Source organism: Eretmochelys imbricata, chromosome 19 (assembly GCF_965152235.1).
Source record: "Eretmochelys imbricata isolate rEreImb1 chromosome 19, rEreImb1.hap1, whole genome shotgun sequence".
Taxonomy (NCBI): Eukaryota; Metazoa; Chordata; order Testudines; family Cheloniidae; genus Eretmochelys; species Eretmochelys imbricata.
In genome coordinates, this window is record NC_135590.1 from 9,950,050 (window position 1) to 9,971,193 (window position 21,144).

General features: G+C 42.0%; 1 protein-coding gene across 5 annotated transcripts; it reads left to right on the forward strand.

The window, feature by feature from the left end:
* The first annotated feature begins 790 nt into the window (after positions 1 to 790).
* Positions 791 to 20,734, forward strand: DHDDS (dehydrodolichyl diphosphate synthase subunit). Of its 5 annotated transcripts, none has more exons than XM_077837828.1 (9): positions 791 to 863; positions 2,055 to 2,184; positions 3,434 to 3,550; positions 6,294 to 6,436; positions 7,977 to 8,093; positions 8,288 to 8,389; positions 13,582 to 13,696; positions 15,571 to 15,678; positions 18,525 to 20,734. In XM_077837828.1, exons 2-9 carry the CDS (start codon positions 2,122 to 2,124, stop codon positions 18,759 to 18,761), a joined length of 1,002 nt encoding a protein of 333 aa, XP_077693954.1. In that variant the 5' UTR covers positions 791 to 863; positions 2,055 to 2,121; the 3' UTR covers positions 18,762 to 20,734. The 5 variants fall into 5 exon arrangements, with proteins under 5 accessions (XP_077693954.1, XP_077693956.1, XP_077693955.1 ...); XM_077837830.1 differs by having other exon boundaries at positions 821 to 863; positions 2,102 to 2,184; XM_077837829.1 differs by lacking the exon at positions 791 to 863 and adding an exon at positions 1,026 to 1,683 and having other exon boundaries at positions 2,102 to 2,184.
* Positions 20,735 to 21,144: the final 410 nt, after the last annotated feature.

Consider the following 21,144-nt stretch of genomic DNA (forward strand, 5'->3'; position numbering starts at 1 on the left):
AAAGGACGGTGCGTGTGAAAACGGTGTTAACTGCATTTGTACGGCTGTGGCCAAAAAAAAATCAGAATTAACACTCAGGCCCCACTTTAAAATGTCACCGGACTGGTGTGTGAATTGCAACAGCTGACGCTGGGTGCTGTGCCTGGGGATGTGGGCATGGGCATAGTTTAATTTCTATATTTGGTGGAAGCAGCTCCAGTCAGGCCAATGGGGCTACGGGGGGAGGGAAGGGTGGCAAATTCTGCACCTGTCTGAAGCTTGCAGTTTTGGGGGGTAATATGTCGTCCCATCCCCATCCCGCCCCCATGTCTCCCTAAACACCCGTGGAGGTGGGGCAGGAACTGACAGGCCTGCATGCTACTTGGGTGGCCAGAGGCAGGATTTTGACGGGCTGTTATGAAGAGAGGGAGACATGGGGGCTGTGCCCATAACCGTCCCAGCCCAGCAGAGTGGGCCTTGCTGCCCCCTTCGCAAGGTGTGAGCTGCCCTGGAACATTGTGCCAGTCAGTTCGGGGTGTGGTCCCCAGAGCATCTCCCCAGGACAGGGCCCCCCTCATGGGAGGGCGGCCCACTCTACCCTCAGCACCCGCCGACCACGACAGTGCGGGGGGGGACCCCTGGGCGGGGCAGGCTGTTCCCATCTCCTGTTACCCCCCGCTCCGCCCCGCCCCTCAGCCAGGTCCTGTCGCCGGCCCCCGGGCCGCGTTGGCGGGAAGCCGAAAGGGCGGGACCATTAAAGGCAGCAGCTTCAGAGCGCGCCCAGCGCGTGAGGGGCCCGCCCTCCGCGCGTGGTGATGACGTATGCGGAAGGACACGTCACCCTGCTGGGGAAGCTGCTGAGAGGCTGGGTGCCGGAGGGAGAGGTAGGGTGGGGAGCGGGGCGAGGCGCTGGGGGTGCTCCCATTGTGTCCCCCCGCTGGGGAAGGGTCTGGGGAGAGCCTGTGGGGGTGGGGAGTACCTGACGCGGCTGGGGGAAGCCCCGGGCTGGTGAGGCAGCGTCGCCTAGTGGGCAGAGCACTGGGCTGGGGCTCAGGAGACCCGGGCTGGACTCCTCTGCCCTGCCGCGTGCCTCAGTTTCCCCATCTGTAGCACAGTGATAATGATCCTTGGTAAAGCGCCTACGGGTGACGTGGGCTGTCTGAGAGCTGGGTAGTATTGTTAGTGGCCAGGGAGGAAGGCTAAGGTCTCGGGAGCCGGAGTCTCCTATTGAGAGGGGGTGGGGAAGTTCTGGTAATAAAGCCCAAGTTCTGGGAGGTGGCTGAGCTGCCCTGAGTCCCTGGCCAGACTTCCTCTCTGGAGGAGAAAGGGGAGGGAATCTAAGTGAGGGTGGGTGAAGAAACCATCCCCTCTGTTCACCTCGGGCCCATGATAGAGTCAAAACAAGGCCTGGAGCGGCATGTATTAAACAGCTAGGTGGACTATCCTCCCCCACCCCCAGGCTCTCTCTCCATTACTGCTTTGTCTGCCCTTAGCTGAAGGTGGATTGCTCAGAGCCCTAATTGGGAGAAAGTAAAGGATTCTTTGGGAGCTCAGCAAGTTGCCACAGACATGATCAATGGGCTAAATGTACATGGGACCTATCAGCATTTGATGTGAGTTTAGTGCTGGTGAAACTTTCTGCCTTGATGACTGGAGGCTGAAGTCCTCTTTTTCTACAGACAGAAATAGCATGAGCGGCAGCACGTGAGAGGGGAGTGCAGTCTCCAAGATCAGTTAGCCTTTGTCTTTGCTGATGACCAATTAATGACAACCATGGTGGTGGCTTTTGTAATGTGTGTGCTCATTCTCTGAAACCTGTGCTGAAACCCCACAAGTCTTTTCACCCAGGCCATTGAACAGTTATCAGGTGATATCAATTTTTTCTTATTACCACCCAGTGCTGGCAATATAAAGCTAACAGACTCCATATCCCATTCCTAAGCTATCCAGTCCAGCGATTGCATGTTCTGTTTTTCTAACCTTAGTATAAATTAGTAAAAAAAAGCTCTTAGAAGGTGACTGACTAAAGCGTACTTTTTCCAAAGTGACTGTTCTTACCGCTTTGGGCCAAACAGATCCTCCTGATTCATTTGCCCCTTTTCTCATCTTGCCCCCGAAAAAGAGGCCACTGTGGGTAAAGCCATGTCGTGGATCAAAGAAGGAGAGCTGACCATCATAGAGAGATTTTGTGCCAACGTTATAAAGGTAAGACAAACCTCTGTGCTGCCTGTGATGACTAAGCATTTTCAAGATTGCTTCTCCATATTATAGAAAAGAACTATCACTGTGACTGCTTCTGTTAATAATAATAATAATAATAATATTTTTAAAAGCGCCTTTGTATAGGAACGCATGTTAATACTAGTACTGAATGTACATTCCGAAATTGTATTCAGGGATGGAAAATTACACTGGCTTGAATCTTGTGGATGAGCAGGGCAGTAATTGATGCTTGTCAGTAGCAAGCCGGGATTCCCAGATTTCTAATATTTGTAGCCCTGGCTGATCAAGAGATAATGAATCTTAAAATGATGTATCTTGTCATCCTCTTGCTGTTTCTCTCATTTAATTTCTGATAACCAGCATCATAAGAATCGCTAGAGCTAGAAATTATTTTTCCATCTGAAAGCAGATGGAAACCCTAGTTTTCAAACGGTATTACACGTTCATGTCTGTCTAGTGGTTTGAGAAATAATGGCTGTTTAAATCATATGAGAATTGAAGAGGGCGTGGAAAGGATGCAAGATAATTAGAATATTTTAGATTCATATAATTCCAATTCTTTTTTTAAAAAATATTTATATTGAATGTAATATATCCCAATAGTTCCAGAAAACTGTCTGTCATACCCTCTGCAAGCAAGTTTTGAGAAACTTATGCTGTTGGTAACATAAGCATCTCAAAAAGAGCTGTAGATGCCTAGTGACATTAAGGGGAGGAAATATCCATCTTCGGAGTGAAAGTCAGATTTTTTCTTCGTGTAAATGAGTTGGGTCTGTAGTTTCTCTTGAATGCTGAAATTGGAAATGCTTACAATACTGGCAGCGTGGGACTTGGAACACTTGCTGAGTCTTCACTGACAGAAGGTGGTAATCACTTCATAGTGCTGTTCCAGGCTCTCTTGTATCCTAAATATGTTCAGTTCTCTGCCACACAGCAGAGTAAGGGAGAGCCAAAGGCAGTTAATGGTGAATGCCACTGTCATAGTGCTTCAAATGGACCCTAAGCTAGGGTTACCAAAGAACCATATGTACATCTAGTAGCCTGTGTTCTTCTGTCTTTCGCTATCTTGTCTCCCCTTCATCCCCAAACTTTACAGGGACTCCATTAGATGGATTCTATACTAAAGGGGAGGCACTGCCAGGAGCTGGATGGGTTAAGCTAATTGAGGTGGGACTCCAAGTTGGTTGTTAGCTTTCTAGTCTGTTTAGCCTTTCTTTTTCTTGCCATTTAGGCAGGTCCAATGCCCAAGCATGTCGCATTCATCATGGATGGGAATCGCCGTTATGCTCAGAAGTGTCACGTGAAGAGGCAGCAGGGGCATTCAGAGGGCTTCGACAAACTGGCACAGGTGGGGAGGACCTTCTAAACAGGTGCTTCTGGGTGACAGAGGTTTGGATGTTGGATCCCTGGTTCCAATTTTCGTCAGCATTGTCTCTCTGAGTGCATGGACAACTGCCCCCTTTCTTAAAGGGAGTGAAATCTGGTATTTAGACCCCGGGGCTGGGAGTCAGGATTCCTGGGTTCTGTTCTACCATTGACCCCTGTGGCATTGGGAAAGTCAATTAATCTCTCCTATTTACTCATCTGTAAAACAGGGAAATAATACCTACCTCATGGATCATGACGCTTAATGTTTATAAAGCACATTCAGATCCTTTAGTGAAAGATTCCAAAGTACACAGTGTGATAGATATGACAATATCCTGGACAAACCTTACTGAATTGAGTCCAATACCTTTGAGGTCCATTGGATTAAATATGCAATTGTTTGTGTTGTTCTGAGATTGTATATAACGTCTCTAGGAGGAGCGGGGGTGCTAATGTAATTCCTGCAGTTATCAGCCCTTTGAAGTCACCCCCAGAGAGGCTCATATATACTAGTTCAAACTGTGTTCTTTAGGGACCAACATCCAAAAAAAGGATTTTGGGATAAATAGCCTGTTTTTAAATAGGTTTCAGAGTAGCAGCCGTATTAGTCTGTATTTGCAAAAAGAAAAGGAGTACTAGTGGCACCTTAGAGACTAACCAATTTATTTGAGCATAAGCTTTTGTGAGCTACAGCTCACTTCATCGGATAAATTGGTTAGTCTCTAAGGTGCCACTAGTACTCCTTTTCTTTTTGTTTTTAAACAGGCTCAGAGCTTTTGGTTCTGATCCTGCAAATGGACAGGACCTCCGATCCGTGGAGGTCCCCAGTCCTTAAGGAAAGGTTAGAAGGACTGACAGCGACCAGACTTGTGGAGATTGCTGGGGGAGGATCTCTGATAAGATTATTAGCAAGCATTTAGGTTCTTTTATTGTTTTGAATGTTTTCTCGAGTGCTTTTACCTTAAGAATAAAATATGCTTCCTTAGGAAGGTTTGTGTGGTAACTTATACTATGGGCTGCTGTTAGTCTCAGAGGAGAAAGCAAGCAGGCTTATTTAGGCAGTCTGTCTTTTATGCTGGGAATAACACAGTGAAGGTAGGGAACTGTTTAGCCTGGAAATCCTGGTCAGAAGGGAGAGAGATGGGTGGGGGGCTGAAAGCTTGAGAGTCAGTGCCCAAGCTGAACCACTAAGGGGAAGTACAGGTGCACTTGACGTGAACTGACACATGCAGTATTCTATTATGTATAATCTTTTCTCTTGTATGCTACAAGAAGTGGTTGCCCTGGGTGGGTTACTACTCGGTCTGTTCTGGCATTGACCTCTCTGGTTTAAATACTGTGAATGTTTTCAGCCCCCTGTGAGCCTTCTGCTGGATGTTTATTTCATGAAGGTTGGCTCATCCCTACTCCCTCCACCTAGACTTCCAAGATTCTCTGCATTGTTATAATTTCTATGGCTACAAAGAGTTCCTGGCCATAATAAGTGGCTATAGGAAGTGTTGGTTTATTATGAGCATGTGCAGTGTACCTCTGCACTGAAGGTGCTCAGATTGGAACGTTAATGAAATTGAAAGGTGACAAATTCAAAACTGATGCAAGGAAACACTTTTTCCACACAGAGCATAATTAGACTGGAACTCATTGCCATATGACGTTGAGGCCAGGAACTTTGCGAGATTCAAATAAGATTTGGACATTGATGTGGATAACAAGAATATCCAGAGTTTTAACAGTTGATGGTTTGGGGGGCGGGGGAGGAGGGTTTTGTTTTTTGTTTTGTTTTTTTTTAAGGCTCTGGAAGGGTTATAAAACCTCATGAGTCAAGGTTTATGCCAATCTCTAACTATTAGGGGTTACGATGAGACTTTCATGGAAGGTGGGCTATCTCACATCTGCCTACTGAAAGTTTCTTCTGAAGCATCTGTCGCTGGACACTGTTGGAGACGGGACGCTGGACTAGATGAATCTCTGGTCTGACCCATTACAGCAATTCCTGTGTTCCTAAATGCTCCTTCTGCTTTACTGGCTGTTCTTGGAACACACTGTAATCTACCCTGTAACAGACCCTACAGTTACTCAGTGTTTAGGTTCTGTGCAGGGGTAAAGAAAGGGTATATTTGTTCAAGCCAAGATTCTTTTCCAGAGTCCTTTGAGGTGAATCAGGAATCTTTATTGTAGACTCTTCTTTTTCTTTTCTTTTCTTTTTGTCCCAGTCATTGTTAGCGTAGTGATGAACTTCCATGAAGTTCACACACTTGCTGAGATCTGGTGCTCTGAGTCAGTGGTTCTCAACCAGGGGGTACATGTACCCCTTGGGGTACACAGAGGTTTTCCAAGGGGTACATCAGCTCATTTAGATATTTGCCTAGTTTTACAACAAGCTACATAAAAAGCACTACCAAGGTCAGTACAAACTAAACTTTCACACAGACAATGACTTGTTTATACTGCTCTATATATTGTATACTGAAATGTAAGTACAATATTTATATTCCAATTGACTTACTTTATAATTGTATGGAGGAAATGAGAAAGTCAGCATTTTTTCAAGTAATAGTGCACTGTGACACTTGTGTATTTTTATGTCTGATTTTGTAAGCAAGTAGTTTTTAATTGAGATGAAACTTGAGGGTACCCAAGACAAATCAGACTCTGAAAGGGGTACAGTAGTGTGTAAAGATTTTGAGTCACTGGTCTGAGTGACTACATTTTTCCTCTTGCAGACACTGCGGTGGTGCTTGAATCTGGATATCCGGGAGGTCACGGTCTATGCATTTAGCATTGAGAACTTTAAACGCTCCAAGGAGGAGGTGGATGGGCTGATGGAGCTGGCAAGGCAAAAATTTAGCCGCCTGCTGGAAGAACAGTAAGATCCTCTCAAGCCCACACTGAGAGGGCGAAATAAATGTGGGGCAAAGGGAGAATGGCAGTAAGGGATGTTAAAGCGATGTTGTGACATGTTAATCTGCATTAACTCAATTAAAGTAGCTATAGATCTCTCCAGCTGTAGACCTGGATTCAGTGTGGATTTAGATGACCACAGAGAGGCATTTTAATGGTTCCACAACTTGGCACATTTATTTGTGTCTGCATGCAGCGTGGGACAAAAAGAATGAAAGCCCTGACTTTTGTGACATCAGAAGAACTGTCGGACAGGGTTAGAATAAAGAGGGCTCGGTTAGTGTAGTTCAGTATTTGGGTGAATTGGTAAAGGTAGAGAGGGTCTGGAATATTAGAGTGATGCTGTAGGTCAGGACTGAAGTAGGCTGAAAACTTGCATGTAGCACTGGTTTGCATTGTACTGGACTTGAGCCAGCGTTGTCATTCTCCACTCAGGAGCTGGTACTGGAATACAAAGGTGGTTGTTGATTTCAGGATAGAGCTAACAGGAGAGTGTCTTTTCTGTCCAAAATAACTATATAGTGAGCATGTTTCCTGTTAGCATTGTTTTTCCCTTGTTGATGCACTAGTCTCCCCTCCAATTGGAAATTAGTGATATGTGAATAGCCACTACTAATTCTAGCTGCCCATACCCCTCTTAATTTCTGCTTAGCAAAATGCAGGAAAATAATCACCTTATATAAAAGTCTTTCATGTGATTAATTTCATAGCCTCTAAGTATGGCAAACCATGCACAATCCCACAACTATGATCCTTATCTTGGTTCTTTTTTAGACAGTTACTGGACTGTGTCAGGAAACTGGGGGTTATTTTTATTTTTAAATTTCCCTTGAAGAAATGGCTAGAGCTCTAGCAATGGTCAAATTCAGGCTGCCTGGAAACAACTTCAGCACAGCTGTCCTCACTGCCAGTTACATCAGGTCTTAATGTCACCTGTGATGTCATGACCCTCTTCTTCCATAATAGATGTTAGGAGTGCCAGATGTAATTTACAGGAAATAGGTAGGGCCCTACCAAATTCACAGCCATCAAAAACGCATCACAGACCCTGAAAACTGGTCTTCTGTATACTTTTACCCTATATCAGCGTTTCTCAAACTGAGGGTCCTGACCCAAAAGGGAGTTGCAAGGCTATTGTAGGGGGGGGTCATGGTATTGCAACCCTTACTTCTTCACTGCCTTCAGAGCTGGGTGGCCAGAGAGCCACAGCTGCTGGCTGAGTGTCCAGCTCTGAAGCCAGTGACCTCACCAGAAGCAGCACAAAAGTAAGGCTGGCATGGTATTGGGGATGGGGGGGTGTCATCACTCTTTGGGGGAGATTGTTGTGGGTTTTACATAGTCATGCTTTCTTATAACACTGTGAAATTCAAGATTTTTAAAATGCTATGACCATGAAACTTACGAAAACGAACTGTAAATTTGGTAGGGTCCATGGCAGTAGGGTTTGGCATGCCTGCTGTTGATCAGAGCCCAGCTGCTCTCCTCAGCCTTGTTGTTCTGTGTAGGGAGAATTTGAAGAAGCATGGTGTGCGTATCCGTGTCCTTGGGGACCTGCCACTTCTGCCACTGGATATTCAGGAATTGATTGCCCAGGCTGTGCTGGCCACCAGGAACTACAACAAGTGAGTAGTACACAATTCAAAGTTGCAGAGATACTGTATCCATCCCGTGCCCTTGGAAGTGGAGGTTCAACAGACACTGCACATTGTCCCTTTCTGCCTTTTTCCCCATAAGCATGCATCAGTGTTCTAGATAGATTCTTCTCTCTGTTACCTGCTGGGTCCTTCCTTGAGTTAGTTTCTTTCACATTTTTCAGATGTTTTCTGAATGTCTGCTTTGCATACACGTCAAGACATGAAATCAGCAATGCAGTGAGAGAGATGGCCTGGGGTGTGGAACAAGGACTACTTGAACCTAGGTAACTTGTGTATCTCACTCTAATGACTCTAGTCTACCCACGTCCCCCTCACAACTTCTGGAATTACTGTGTAGTCTTCCATAGGTGCAACAAAATAAGACCCATCACTTTAAAATCCAGTCAGTTTCTGGATGTCACCATTAGGACGCTGGCATGAAATAAAGCAGGGTGGATTTGATTTAAATCAAATTGATTTAAATCACTAGTCAGGAAGACTCCATTTAATCATGGATTTCTACCTAAAAGTGCATTCTTGTTGGTTGTTACAACCTTAATACATGTTCTTCACAAGATAGTTGTAGGTTTCATTTTTAGAAGGTACACACTATACATTTTTAAAGTGACTTATTTTGAAAACTTTTCAGATTAGTTTTACAGCTATATCAGAAAATGAATGATTGTTTGGTTATTTCATTTACCAAAGGTAATTGAAGCAGATAGTTCACCTCCCAATGACTTCATACATATCTCCAATTCAACAGGTTAATCATTAATATTTGGAGGATTTTCTTGCCATGCTGTATTAGGTGGAGAACATCACCAGGCTGACATTTTAAATTGTTTTATTTAACTAAAACAACAATATTATGTATTCTGGATTGTTTTCTTCAACAGCAAACGTATAAAATTTTAACGAAACAAACATATGAATTTTTGAATTTAGTTAAACATTCAAATTTTTTAAAATCGGGTTTTTGTTAAAATTGTTTTAACTAAAATAGTTAAATGACTTTTTTTTTTTAAAGTGAAATTGACTCTGTCAGCCAGGTCAACATGAGAAACTTAAAATATTGGCTTCTGCAGCTAGCTCAGTCATCTTCACCTTCATTTTCCTGTTTGTTCATAATCTGGAAAAGAAAAACAAATTTTCCTGCTTTTTCCTGTCCCAAAAGATTTCTCAATTTGGAATGAATTAGTCCAAAGGAAGAAAATATTCTTTCTACTCCAGCAGAAGAAGCTACTGCTGTTAAAAGTGAGATTATCACTTCAACAGTCTCTGAGTCCAAGTGCTTAAGTGACTTCCACCAATTCACTGGTGTGACTTTCTTTAAAACATCAGAAAACATATAGTTCTTGAATGGTTCACCCTGAGCTCTGAAGTTTATTATAGTTGGCATTATGGAGGGATGGTTGCTGGATGTCCATGTCACAGCCAACTCTTCTTCAGCAGTTAAGGTTTGACCCTGGTACCGAATATTGAGAATATTTGCAAGAAAATGAGCAGGAGATAGCTTGTCCCATTTGTTTTTTTTAATGCTTGTAATTTAATTCTGTCATTGCATATTTCTCTTTTTAAGATCTCACTCCGTTCCTTCCAGATTTCAACAGCATCAGCAATAAAACAGCTGTTTCCATGCATTTTGTTCAAGGCAAGAGAAACAGGTTTCAGGGTACTCAGCACGTGTTCGACATTTCTCTTAAGCCCAATGTTGAGAACTTTGACTGTGACAGGGCCATCTATTTTTTCATGATTTTGTTCACAAACTGTCATCAGATTAGGCCAGTTCTTGATACAGTGCTCAGAACAGTCCACTACGGAGTTCCAGAGCAGGTCTTGTGGGAGAGTTAGCTTGGATCCTTCCACTTTTTTCAGAGCAGCTGTTGCAAAGTGGTTGTTGTGGTAGTATTTTGCAATTTCAACAACATTAGCCTTTATTTCTGGAACACTGAAGTCTTTGGCTAGGAGGTGCATGAAATGAGCACTGCAACTCTGTTATTAGCTTGGGAATTTCTTCTCATCTTGGATACATTTGCAGCGTTGTCTGTGACCAAGTTGCGTACGAGACATTTGAATATTTTTTCACAGTTTGTTATACCTTTTACTGCTACTGTTTGTAGGTATTCTGCTGTGTGTACATTTCCTGATGTATCAATTGTTTTTGTAAGGAAGACATTCCATTCTTCTGTTGTCACACAAGCACATACGACAAGATTATTGTGGACATTGCTGCACCCATCACGACTCAGGTTAACAATTTCACCCTCTAGACCTTTTGCACACTGCTCAATTTCTCTTTCATATGCTTTTTCCAGAAATTTGCCTGCAATATCTGCTCTGCTGGGTGAACTGTATCCTGGTTTTAATGGCTGAACCATGTTAATGAAGTGTGGGTTCTCAATCATATGGAAAGGAGAGTTTGTTGCATAAACAAACTGAGCAATTTTTTCATCAATTACCTCTTTTTGTAATCTGCTGGTTCTTACCACAAACTTATCTATGGTTGTTTCTGGATGATGGGGATTTATTTATTTATTTATCGCTACAGGTGATATACTGTGGCTATGTGACATACATGATATGACTGAAACATGATCATTGGCAGAATAACGCTGAAACTATAGAAAATGATGGTGATGTTGAAGGTGGATAGTTTTCAGAACCCTGTATGTTGAGGATGGATTCTCCTAAACAAAATAAGTCAATGCAGTTATTTAATTATTATTACCATACTGCTCGTTTAGTAGTATTCATCGCGTTCACTGACAGTACTACTTGAAAGGTGAAATTGTAAAAGGAAGATCTGACTATTTCAGCTATTTTTTATCACAACTGCATCTAAAATGACAGTACCATAGAGTAACAACTATATTTTTTGCTCAAACATGAGAATTCAAGAATAGTCCAGAAGGAAGACCGGCAGTCCTTAAGAAAGAGGTATGAAATAAAAAAAAAGTTTACCACCCTGAAGATTCTGCATGTTCAGACATGTTCCTTTCATCATCTTCAGTGCGGCTTCCTCCTGAGAAGGAACACTTCTCATGATGTTGTTTCATTCGGGCAACCAGGCCTTGCATTTCTTTGTTGCACTGTTTGCATTTTGCATGCATGCCTGCCTTACCCACAGGTAGAGGAACTTCATTAAAATATTCCCAAACTGGGTCTCTTTTATGGCCTGCTGCCATTATAGGTTTTCCCTTCTAGTGAGAATGGTATGGTAGATCTCAAATCAATGAAGGCTACACTCAGACCTCAAGACTTCTGGAATATGCGGCTCCAACAGTTTCACTTTTGTTTCTACTGCCTGTCCCTCCCATCTCACATTTATCTCCAGACTTCTTCTCCTTGTCCAGATCTATTCCGCCCCGCAACAATCTTCTATTCATTAAAGTTTTTGAAACTTGGCACTTTTATAGAGAGGTAAGGGATTGACTCTGTGTACACAAATTTGCAGCGGGACAATATTATTTGCAGCGGGTCTGTTATTTCGCACCTCAATTTATTTATTTATTTATTTTAAAACATTTTTGCTGTTAACAAGCATATTATCTCTGGAGACACAAATCCACAGTTTGAGAACTGCAAAACTAAGCATCTGTGATGGTATCTAGACTGAGCACTGAGTCCCATTGGGTAGATAGAAAAATTCACCTAAATAATCTATAACAAAGCCCCTAAAACCCAACAAGATTGGATCCCTAATCCATGAATTTTTGAAACTCATTTACAAAACCTTTGTTAAACATTACATGAATATATTATCTCATACTATGGAATTAGAATTTATAATCCCTATTCCATGATGAGATATATACATTTGAGCTATAATGTATCTTAATTAAAACTATCTTTAGATACGTTTTTTCCTCAAAAAGCATTTTATCAAAAAAATCAGATTTAAATAAAAAAAATACTTTATTCCAGGGTGGATAAAAGTAAATGAACAGGGAGAGCAAGACTGCTTTTGATCAAAAGACTTCAGTGTGAAATGTTCTATATATGGTGATAAAGAATTCAGGGGTGATGGGTTTACAAGGTCTTTCAGCAAATAATCAGTCCTTTCTTTCCACCACTGCTAACCACACTTGATGGGATAATGAGTTGCTCTTTAAAAGGGTGCTGGATGTGATTCCAAAACTGGTCCCTGGGGTGCTTGCTTGTGGCTCACAGAGAGTTGGTTAGTCATATGATGCTGGCTTCTCCTTATTTTCAGCTGCTGGACTGCATAAAAAAACCAACTACAATTATATCAAATACCTTAATATTGAGACAGGTTCTTTGCCACTTTCCATCCCCTTTGTGCTACGGGCCCTCGCCCTTTTGTAAGGGGATCCCCCAGCATGGAGAAGTCCCAACAGCTGTGGAGCTGGCATGGCCAGCTCCTACTCTGCCTTCTCCACAATCTCCTGGCACGGGGGACAGAGGAGGTGCGCCCAGGATACGCTGGTGCTGTGAAGTGAAAAGGCCAATACCTTCTCCTGGATGTTCAGCAGATTGCTTTGCAATGTCCAGTCTTTCAGACTTGAACTGAGTCCTTGTTTCAGATAACCCGTCTATGCTACGAGTACAGACATGTAGGAGACCATGTTACAATGCAGCTATCTTAAACTGGTTCCATCACACTTCCCGTTGTAGTGTCTGGGATCTTAACTATGTCTCATAACGAAGCTAAAGCTTTGGATACACCCAGCAGGAATTTTAAGGTCTGACCTACGCTGTAAATTTGAACTGTGTTGTAACTAGTTTAGGGAGCAAACGTGGTAACCTATAGGGTATATAGGCCCTTACTTTACAGGTTTTGATAGCTACACAAAACCTTTTTTTTTTTTTTGGTCCCAATACACCCATAAATGCCATTTTAAAGAGACAGTAACACCACAGCACCTTGACTTGGTAAGTGGTTTAGTCCGTCAGTTAATGTATTGTAAAAACAGGATGATTCCTTGCAAGTTTCACCCGATACTTTGTCATATTTTCCCTAGTGGCCCTTAGGCATTCACTGATTCCAATCAGACTGGTTTATAGTGACTTAAAATTACTATGTGAGGGCCTTTTTGGTGGCCTTAGGTAACATGGTGATGAGTATGGTACAAGAACCTGAACAGAACGGAAGTGAACTAGAGGGTCTCAATTCAGTTCCAGTGTTTATGGCATAAAAGATGCCTTGACAGTTGGCTTCCTTGCTGGCAGTCTCAGTTGTGAGGTCAAGTAACAAATGGATCATAGAGACTGAACTCCCCTCTCCATGCTGGAGCCAGAGTAGAGTTGAGATGGTCAGGAGAGGGAAAGGAGCTGACACTGCCACTGTCTGTACTGTAGGTCTCTTCAATCTCTGGTGTTCTCTGTCCAGAACAGCAAACTCATACCTTTATAAGTAGGCCTAGTAACTCTGATTTCATGGTGTTATCACTGTCAGGTTATGAAAGTGATCTTATTAATGAGATGTCTCTCCGTCTGTCTCTTTCTCTCTCAGCGATGTGTCAGAGTCATTGCTCGATAAATGTCTCTACACCAACAACTCCCCCAACCCAGACCTCCTGATACGAACCTCTGGAGAGGTCCGACTTAGTGACTTCTTGCTCTGGCAGGTAAAACCTCTGTCTTGTTCTGAAAATATTCCGTATTTGCGTAACAGGCCTTTCTTCTGAGCCCAGGAGTCAGCTGAAGTGAGAGAACCTCTTTGGAAACCAGTCATGCCTTGGCACCAGCAATTCGCTGGATAGTCTAAGAAGTCCCAGGAAAAATCCCCATATGAGATTTTTCCATCTCTCCTGACTTCATGGTGCTCTAATGCACTCTAGTGCCACAAACTGGAGATTTCAATGGTCTTGAAAACACTTAAAATAAGAAATCACAGTCTAGTTCACAAGTTGGTGAAGAGACTGATTCGTACCTTCCTTGTTCATTCTCTCACTCATGTCAGTCCAAGTTTTAGATTATCTGAAACTGAGAACTAATCAGTCTGGCAACATATACCCCTGGGATGTGTGATGTGAATCCACTCTTAGCTGTGAATGTTCAGAGGGAAAGGTTTAAAAGGCCGTTATCAGGTTTAAAAATAATACATTTAAGACTAGTGGGAAATGCACATTCCTACAGCACTTCTTATAAATGGAGTTCTTCATTTTGTCAATCTGGCATCCTTCATCAGCACGTTTTCCAAAATAGCAATTTCTAACAATATTAGAGGTGGAGGTTCTTACAAGCTGAATCCCTGCTTTCCTTCGTTCTTGCTTCTCCTCATATTGTGGTCCTGTAATGTAGACCTACAACAAACTGAATAGCAACACAGAGAAGGGCACAACAGCTGTCACCCAAACATATATGTCTGACAAATACCTTTATGCCATGTATCTGCGCAGGTAAAATGAGTTTGTTCAACTTCTAGTCTACATTGGAGAATGGGAGGAAGTGGCCAAGAAATGGATCAGACATTCTGGAGAAGCTACTAAATGGTCTGAGGGTTGTGTGTCCTGTACACCATGACAGCCCTGAAACAGGAGTTATTCTGATGTTGATGAAGCTAATTTGAAATGTTGAAAGGGAATGTCTTAACTGTTATATTTCTCTGTAACAAAATGAGAACTTAAAATTCTTTAGATTTTATATAGCGTTTTTTAAATCTTCAAAAAACTGTACAGTCGTTAGCAGTCCTTGCAATGGCCCTGGAAGGTAAAGCATTATCCACATCTTTCAGAAACCCTTGCAGAATAATTATATAACTTTCCCAAGTCTTTAGAAGGAGTTGATGGAAAAAGCAAGATTTAAGTGAAAAGATCCTAGCTCCCAGTCCTAAGATGTTACCCACTGTGTCTCAAATTCAAGGTGCAGATACAGTGACATTAAGAGAGGGTAAAAAGGAATCACACAAGATGTCCTATGATAAATGGTGGTCCAGAGGTCATGTTCTGATCCCTAATATGAACCTGTCATCCATCCCTGACACAGGCTCCAGTAGTCATGGGATGCTGTTTTAGTTTTGCTGTGTGGCTTGATGCTTAATTTACTAGCAATAGATTATTTTAAGACTGATGTAGCAGTCTAACCCTGCCTGCAGATTGTAATAAGGATGGAAGATCCTTGCAGTACCAACAGTAGAAACAAACGGGTGCACATAGAACAGTGTTAAGCTGACTCTGAATTTCCTGGCTGTTGTGGTTTTAATTTAAACCCCCTTCATCCAAACGGTATGTTATCATCCCTCTGAGGGATGATTGTTGCTTAATGCTTCCTAGCCTTTTCCTATTAAAATTTCACACAACCAATCCGATAAAGCAGGCTGTGTTGTAATTCTTGGAATACTGTATTGGACTGCCTCATGTACACATGCAGGCAGGACCTGATAAATCCTATGAGAGCCGCTGGCTGGGAAGCTCTGGCATAGCTTGTGACTGACAGAGCCACTTCTTGATGATTTTTCATCCCTAGGATATTAAATTCTTGGTGATCTTGCTTTCTGCAGACATCCCACTCATGCCTGGTGTTTCAGTCTGTACTGTGGCCAGAATATTCCTTCTGGAACTTGTGTGAGGCTATCCTTCGGTTCCAGATGAACCACAGCGCTTTACAGGTAAGAGCACGAGATAGGATGAGCCCAAGATATATTGTCTACAGTAAAACAGTAATAGGCTGGAAGTCAGGAGAGCATGTGTGTAAAGTAGCCTAGTAAGTATTAGAAACATTGCAATTAACCATGTTTGGATAAACTAATGATATGTCTAGTCAGATGCTGTTTCAATAGTGGCTTACAGCAGATGTTCAGTAGTGGGGTGAGTATAATGATGCACCATATCACCACTTGTCTGGTGGCTGGGGTGGTTTCTGCAGAATGTTTCACAAAACAATTTCTAGCCTTTATAATAATGAATAATGATGGCATAGAAAATCTGAGCCAATGCTGATCTGACCTGATCTAATACCGTTTGCCTGAGTTTTCAGATAAAAGAAACAGCTCTGACAGCTGGGATTCTCCCCTGTTCATCTCATTAGGGTGTTCATTCTGAAGCATAATGACACATTGCAATACAATTAACTGATTGACCGATGATCATTTTAATAGAAGTATCCAGACACTTTGGGATTCTGGGCAGCGGTGAAATACCACAACTTCTTCCATAAGCAGTGAGAAGGTGAAAAGCCCCAATACTGCCTCAAACTTCTTATAGGCTTGTCATTGATCATGTAATTTGGGTTGCACCTCAGTGATAAAAACACACAAAATTTAAACAAATTCCCCTAATCTCACTAGATTGCTTTAATGACTCATTTATTTTGAGGGCATAATAAGATTCGATTACAATGAGACGGGTTAAAATGTCACCTAAATGTAGTTAACCCCAACTTCAAGGTATTAACATGTAAGTTCCCAACTCTCTGGGAGCATTCTGATCCTATCCCTTTCAAACATGCAGATTGCTGAAAAATAATCAAATTAATGTTTTTACTGCAAATCTATTCATTTAATATTCTCTGCTTTCCATTTAGTTTTCTTTCTGACCTAGATCGATTTAACTAGGTAAGGAGGAATTTCCCCATCAGTGCTACAGCTTATTAAGTGTGGATTACTAAAACAGCCAAAAGTGAAACTGACTGCGGCTAGCTGTCATAATAGCTTCAAAACTGTTAGCCCCATACATACTGAGATTAGGCCAACTATCTCATGGCAACCGGAAATCAATTGAGGGTGTTTCTGCAGAAGTTGGTTAGAGATCCTAGCCAAAACTTGTTTGAATTTCTAATTTTTTTTTGGCTTTATTTGTTACTTGTGTTCCCATGTATTACGAATTATGGTCAAATACAAGGACTTGTTTTAAAAAAAAAAAAAAAAAAAGTTACTCTATTTAAAATGAGTTACTGTTGCTAGACCAAATTTTATAGGAACTCAGCATTTTCTAGTTACTAGCACTGTCACTTGTATTCTCGTTCATGAGGAGTCGCTAGTGCCTTAATTAAATGAATAACCAAGATTACTTGGGGCAGCCTTAATCTTTGGATAGTGCTCCACATTGCTACGTAAAAATTGAGTTAGATTTCCAGGCCTGTTCTCTTTACAGGGCATCAGGGGTTGTACATGCTACTAAGTGTGCATTTAGGCTTTGTGGGAGGAGAGCTGCTTGTCACTCTAAAGCAGTGATACTCAGACTGGGGCTTAGGAGCCACAAGTGGCTCTTTAATGTGTTTTCTGTGGCTCTTTGCAGCATATGATATTAAAACACTGATTTAATTCTTTACTGATCAGGATGCTTTTACTATGTTATTAACCAATTGTAGAATACTTGGTCAGTCATTTTGCTGTGAGAATAATATATCAAAATAATAAACGAAGCAGTGAATTCAAACTACTGTGGCTCTTTTGAGTAATGTTGATCGCTAATTTAGCTCTTGAGCCAGTGAGGTCAGAGTATCACTGCTTTAAAATAATCGCTGAAGCTTCGGAAGGAGCTGGGATGATGGCACATGAAGGAAAGTCTCATCCAAGGCCAAGGAGGGACCACATAGGTGTGGGATGAATTGTGTTGAGAAGGAAGTATGTCAATGAAGATGTGGTAGGGTTTTGGTGGCTTGACTTCTGCTGCTAGATGACAGTGAATTTTATCAGCCGAGGAGCTTTATTTTGGGATGGGATTTCTGCACTGTGGGAAGCGTTGTGGAGACTCCTAAATCCTTTGGGGGGTTTTTTGTTTTTTTTTAAAGTCTCCATGTAGCTTTCTAGTATTCAAAGCTACATGACTGCAGACTTCAAAATGTGATGTGGAGAGAAATCAAACTATTTTTGTACTGGAAAAGTTCAATACTTAAATCTGTTACCTTTCTATAGCCCCCATACTGCGTCTTTAAATCAGTGTATTAAGTCCAAAGTGTCATCTGGGTGGTGGTGAACCTGCTCTCACTTTCTGCTGAAGCAGATTACTTTGGACAGCTGGTCATCAGATGGTAGACTTGCCCCATAAACCATTGTGCTGACTCCTATAACACCACCTTTGAACTGCTTTGAGAACCAGTTCCAAGGATTCTGGGATGGCTTTGACAGGGACTGTTTCGGTTACATGGGTTCGTGGTTTGAGAGCTGTGTTGTAAACTAGCTTCTTTAACTCTGATTCAGATACTCGAGGTTTTTCCACTGGCAGTCACAGCCTTTGTTCCCATATTAAAAGTGAGTCTGTGAGCAGACCTAGGTCTCTGTGAAGGGTTCCTCAAGGATTTCCCTGTATCTTTTCCAGCCAATCTAACAGCTGCCTAACAGTATAGGAGATTCACACAGGGCCTATTTTTGGTTTAATCTACAGATTGATGGCTAAGTAAGCAGAGACTTATTTTTGCTACAGCCCATTCTGCCATGTATCTGCACCACAAAAAGAGGAATGAGCTGAAAGAGCCAGTGAAATGCTAATACTCTCTTGCTTTTCACTTCTTCAGAAGGCCAGAGATTTGCACATGGAGGAAGGGAAGCGGCAGCAGCTGGAAAGTGACCAGGCTTATGTAACAAACAAGCTGCAACAGGAAGGGTCTGCATCCCATGGAGACTCTCAGCACCGACGGACACTATTGCAGAAATACACTGCCCTGCGGGAAGAGAGAATCCAGAGCTTTCTGCAGGCTCTGGAGCACAAAAGAGTGGACTTCCTTGAAAGATTGTGTACAGTGTCTGCATGACCTGGATAGGCCTTGTGACAGTGAATATGAGCAGTGTTAGAAATAACACTATTGCTAGGCCAGAGGAATTCACTATGTGGCAGGGGGTTCCACACTGGTGATGCAGGACTGGTACAAGATTTTATATCCAAAGTGCCACTATCCAGAGGGCAGATCTGGGCTGAGTACTATGCGGCTTTCTAGTTCTGTAAATGCCACTGAGGAAGGTAATGTGTCAGGATGGTCTTGCCTCCTGCCACTAAAAATCAAGAAAGGAATGCAATGCCCCCTCTCTTATCTCTGCTGCCTGACACTTTGCATCTCTGGGTATTTTTGCGACAAGCAATTGACTAGAATTAACTTAAGTCCCCTTGTGAATCAGCTGAGGCAAAGCTACCCAATTCTCCCTTAAATCTGCCTTGGACTCTGTGCTTCAATTCCTACTGCCACTTTCGGTAAGATTTGTTTATTATAATAACATGGGTGGTCAGCTCTTCCAAAGAAGCATGCTATTCCCCTTCTGTGTGGAAAGAACTGTTTGTGGTGGGGACATGCTATGAGCTGTGGCAAAAAATATTCTCCATAAATCATTTTCTTCTTTGCCCTCCTTGCCTTTTTGTTCCAGGTTTTGATACAACTGCTGCTGGCTTTCAAAGAGCTGTAGCAAAATATAGACTGTCAGCCATGCTGTATAGAGGAAGAAGTCGTTACTGGCCCTTAATATAATCTTGTACTTGCATTGTTGTTCCATCATCCTTTCTACAGTCTTGAAGCAAGGAAGGACACAGGTGTCTTCCAATATCAGGCACAATACTTCTATTTATTTATTTATTTATTTTAGAGGAGGTGTGGAGAAAGAACCTTACCTGAATCAAATACCTTCTTAAAAAGAACTTGTCTGAGGCAGGGAGAGAACTTAGCTAAAGCCAGCTATGTTATGATCTACTAAATGAGTGTAAAACTCAACCCACATGTACAGCTTTCCCCTTCTGCTTCAGAGTATTGGGATGGCCTTAGCTCAAGTACATGGGGACTGAGATCAATCCATGTTTCCTATTCAATACAGTTTAAAGATGACCTGTAGAGGCTCTTAACAGGGATGGTTTGTGTGGCTGTGGAGTAATTTGATGATGGGGAAAGACTCAAATTGACACTGTACTTACCTGTTTTGAATTCCCTACTGGCAGGGAGATGGGCTAGCTGACCTTCTGTTTTTTTCGTCTCTGATTTATGTGCTTTTGTATGGTCAGAACCAACTGAACATGTCTCCACAACTTGTTCCTGAGGCACGTTCAAATGCAACATCAGCTTTTGCTGTTTTTAAAGTGTTCCTTTTACCTCTTGATAAAAAAATGCAGATTTAAAAGATTAAGTGCTGTAAACAGCACTCTGAAAATTATTGTGAAGATGATTAAAATGCTTTATATTAAAAAGTAAGCTGAAAATTTAAAACTAGAGGAAGCTGCTTTTCTAAGATTTAATGAAGATGATGCCCTGGTATAATGTAATGTTGTTGTTCCTTAACCAATGTGTGACTCCCCACTTCATTTTAACAGGCATAGAGTGAATTAGCAGATTTTCTGATTTATTCTGTTTGGGTGATGTGCTGGAAACCTGAGACATTGGCTGAATAAACCACTTTCCAGTGCATCCTCTTGTGTAAATAGCTAATGCAACTCCCCAAATAATGCATTGTGAGATCTATGGTGATGGAGGCTGTCAATTTGATAGTGTTTATCCAGCTGCATTTCATTTAATCCTTTCTTTACATTTCATAGGGTCTTCTGCGGAAATAGTTCTTAAAATCTGATCTCTCTTATCCTTAAGGAGCTGGATTTCTCTGTAGTCTAAATTTTACGGGGCAGGTAGAGTCCTAGCACAGTACTTGGGAGCCCTATTCCCTTGTACCCTTCAGGAACTAGAGAATATGTTCTGTGCAATAACCTGTTTTTTGGTCAAATAAAATTATATTTTCAGGTGTAAAATGAAAACAATGACAGCCTGAACTGCAGTGGTATGCTTTTTTAAAATAAGGAAGGGGTGGAAAAACAGCACCCAGAGCTTGTACATATATACCTTTTAAGGAATGGGTCTTTCCACTGAAGTTTTTGAGCTAAAGCCCCAGGAATAAAGTTGCAAGCCTTTTTAAGGGAGAGTCCAATTTCTGTAATTTAGAATGGTGTAAAAGCCTTGAGCAAAGGTGGATATAATATGGATTATCATCACTGGAAAGCTTTCTGGGAAGGCTTGCTGTGTAGTTGAAGATGGTAGTGTCACAACCCAAAAAGCTGTGGGCTGCTATTCTAGAGAAGGTACAGCTAAAAGGACAAGCTTGACACAGGTGAAACTGTACCTAATAATCAGAGACAAAGTGTAGCAAATATACATGGAAGAATAGGCTCTG

What these genes read in the sequence shown, in the direction of transcription:
- DHDDS (XM_077837828.1), top strand. Translation starts at nt 2,122, where the DNA reads ATGTCGTGGATCAAAGAAGGAGAGCTGACCATCATAGAGAGATTTTGT. An exon ending in GTGACTTCTTGCTCTGGCAG is followed by an intron (nt 13,697 to 15,570) that starts GTAAAACCTCTG and finishes TGCTTTCTGCAG; the next exon opens with ACATCCCACTCATGCCTGGT. An exon ending in TGAACCACAGCGCTTTACAG is followed by an intron (nt 15,679 to 18,524) that starts GTAAGAGCACGA and finishes TCACTTCTTCAG; the next exon opens with AAGGCCAGAGATTTGCACAT.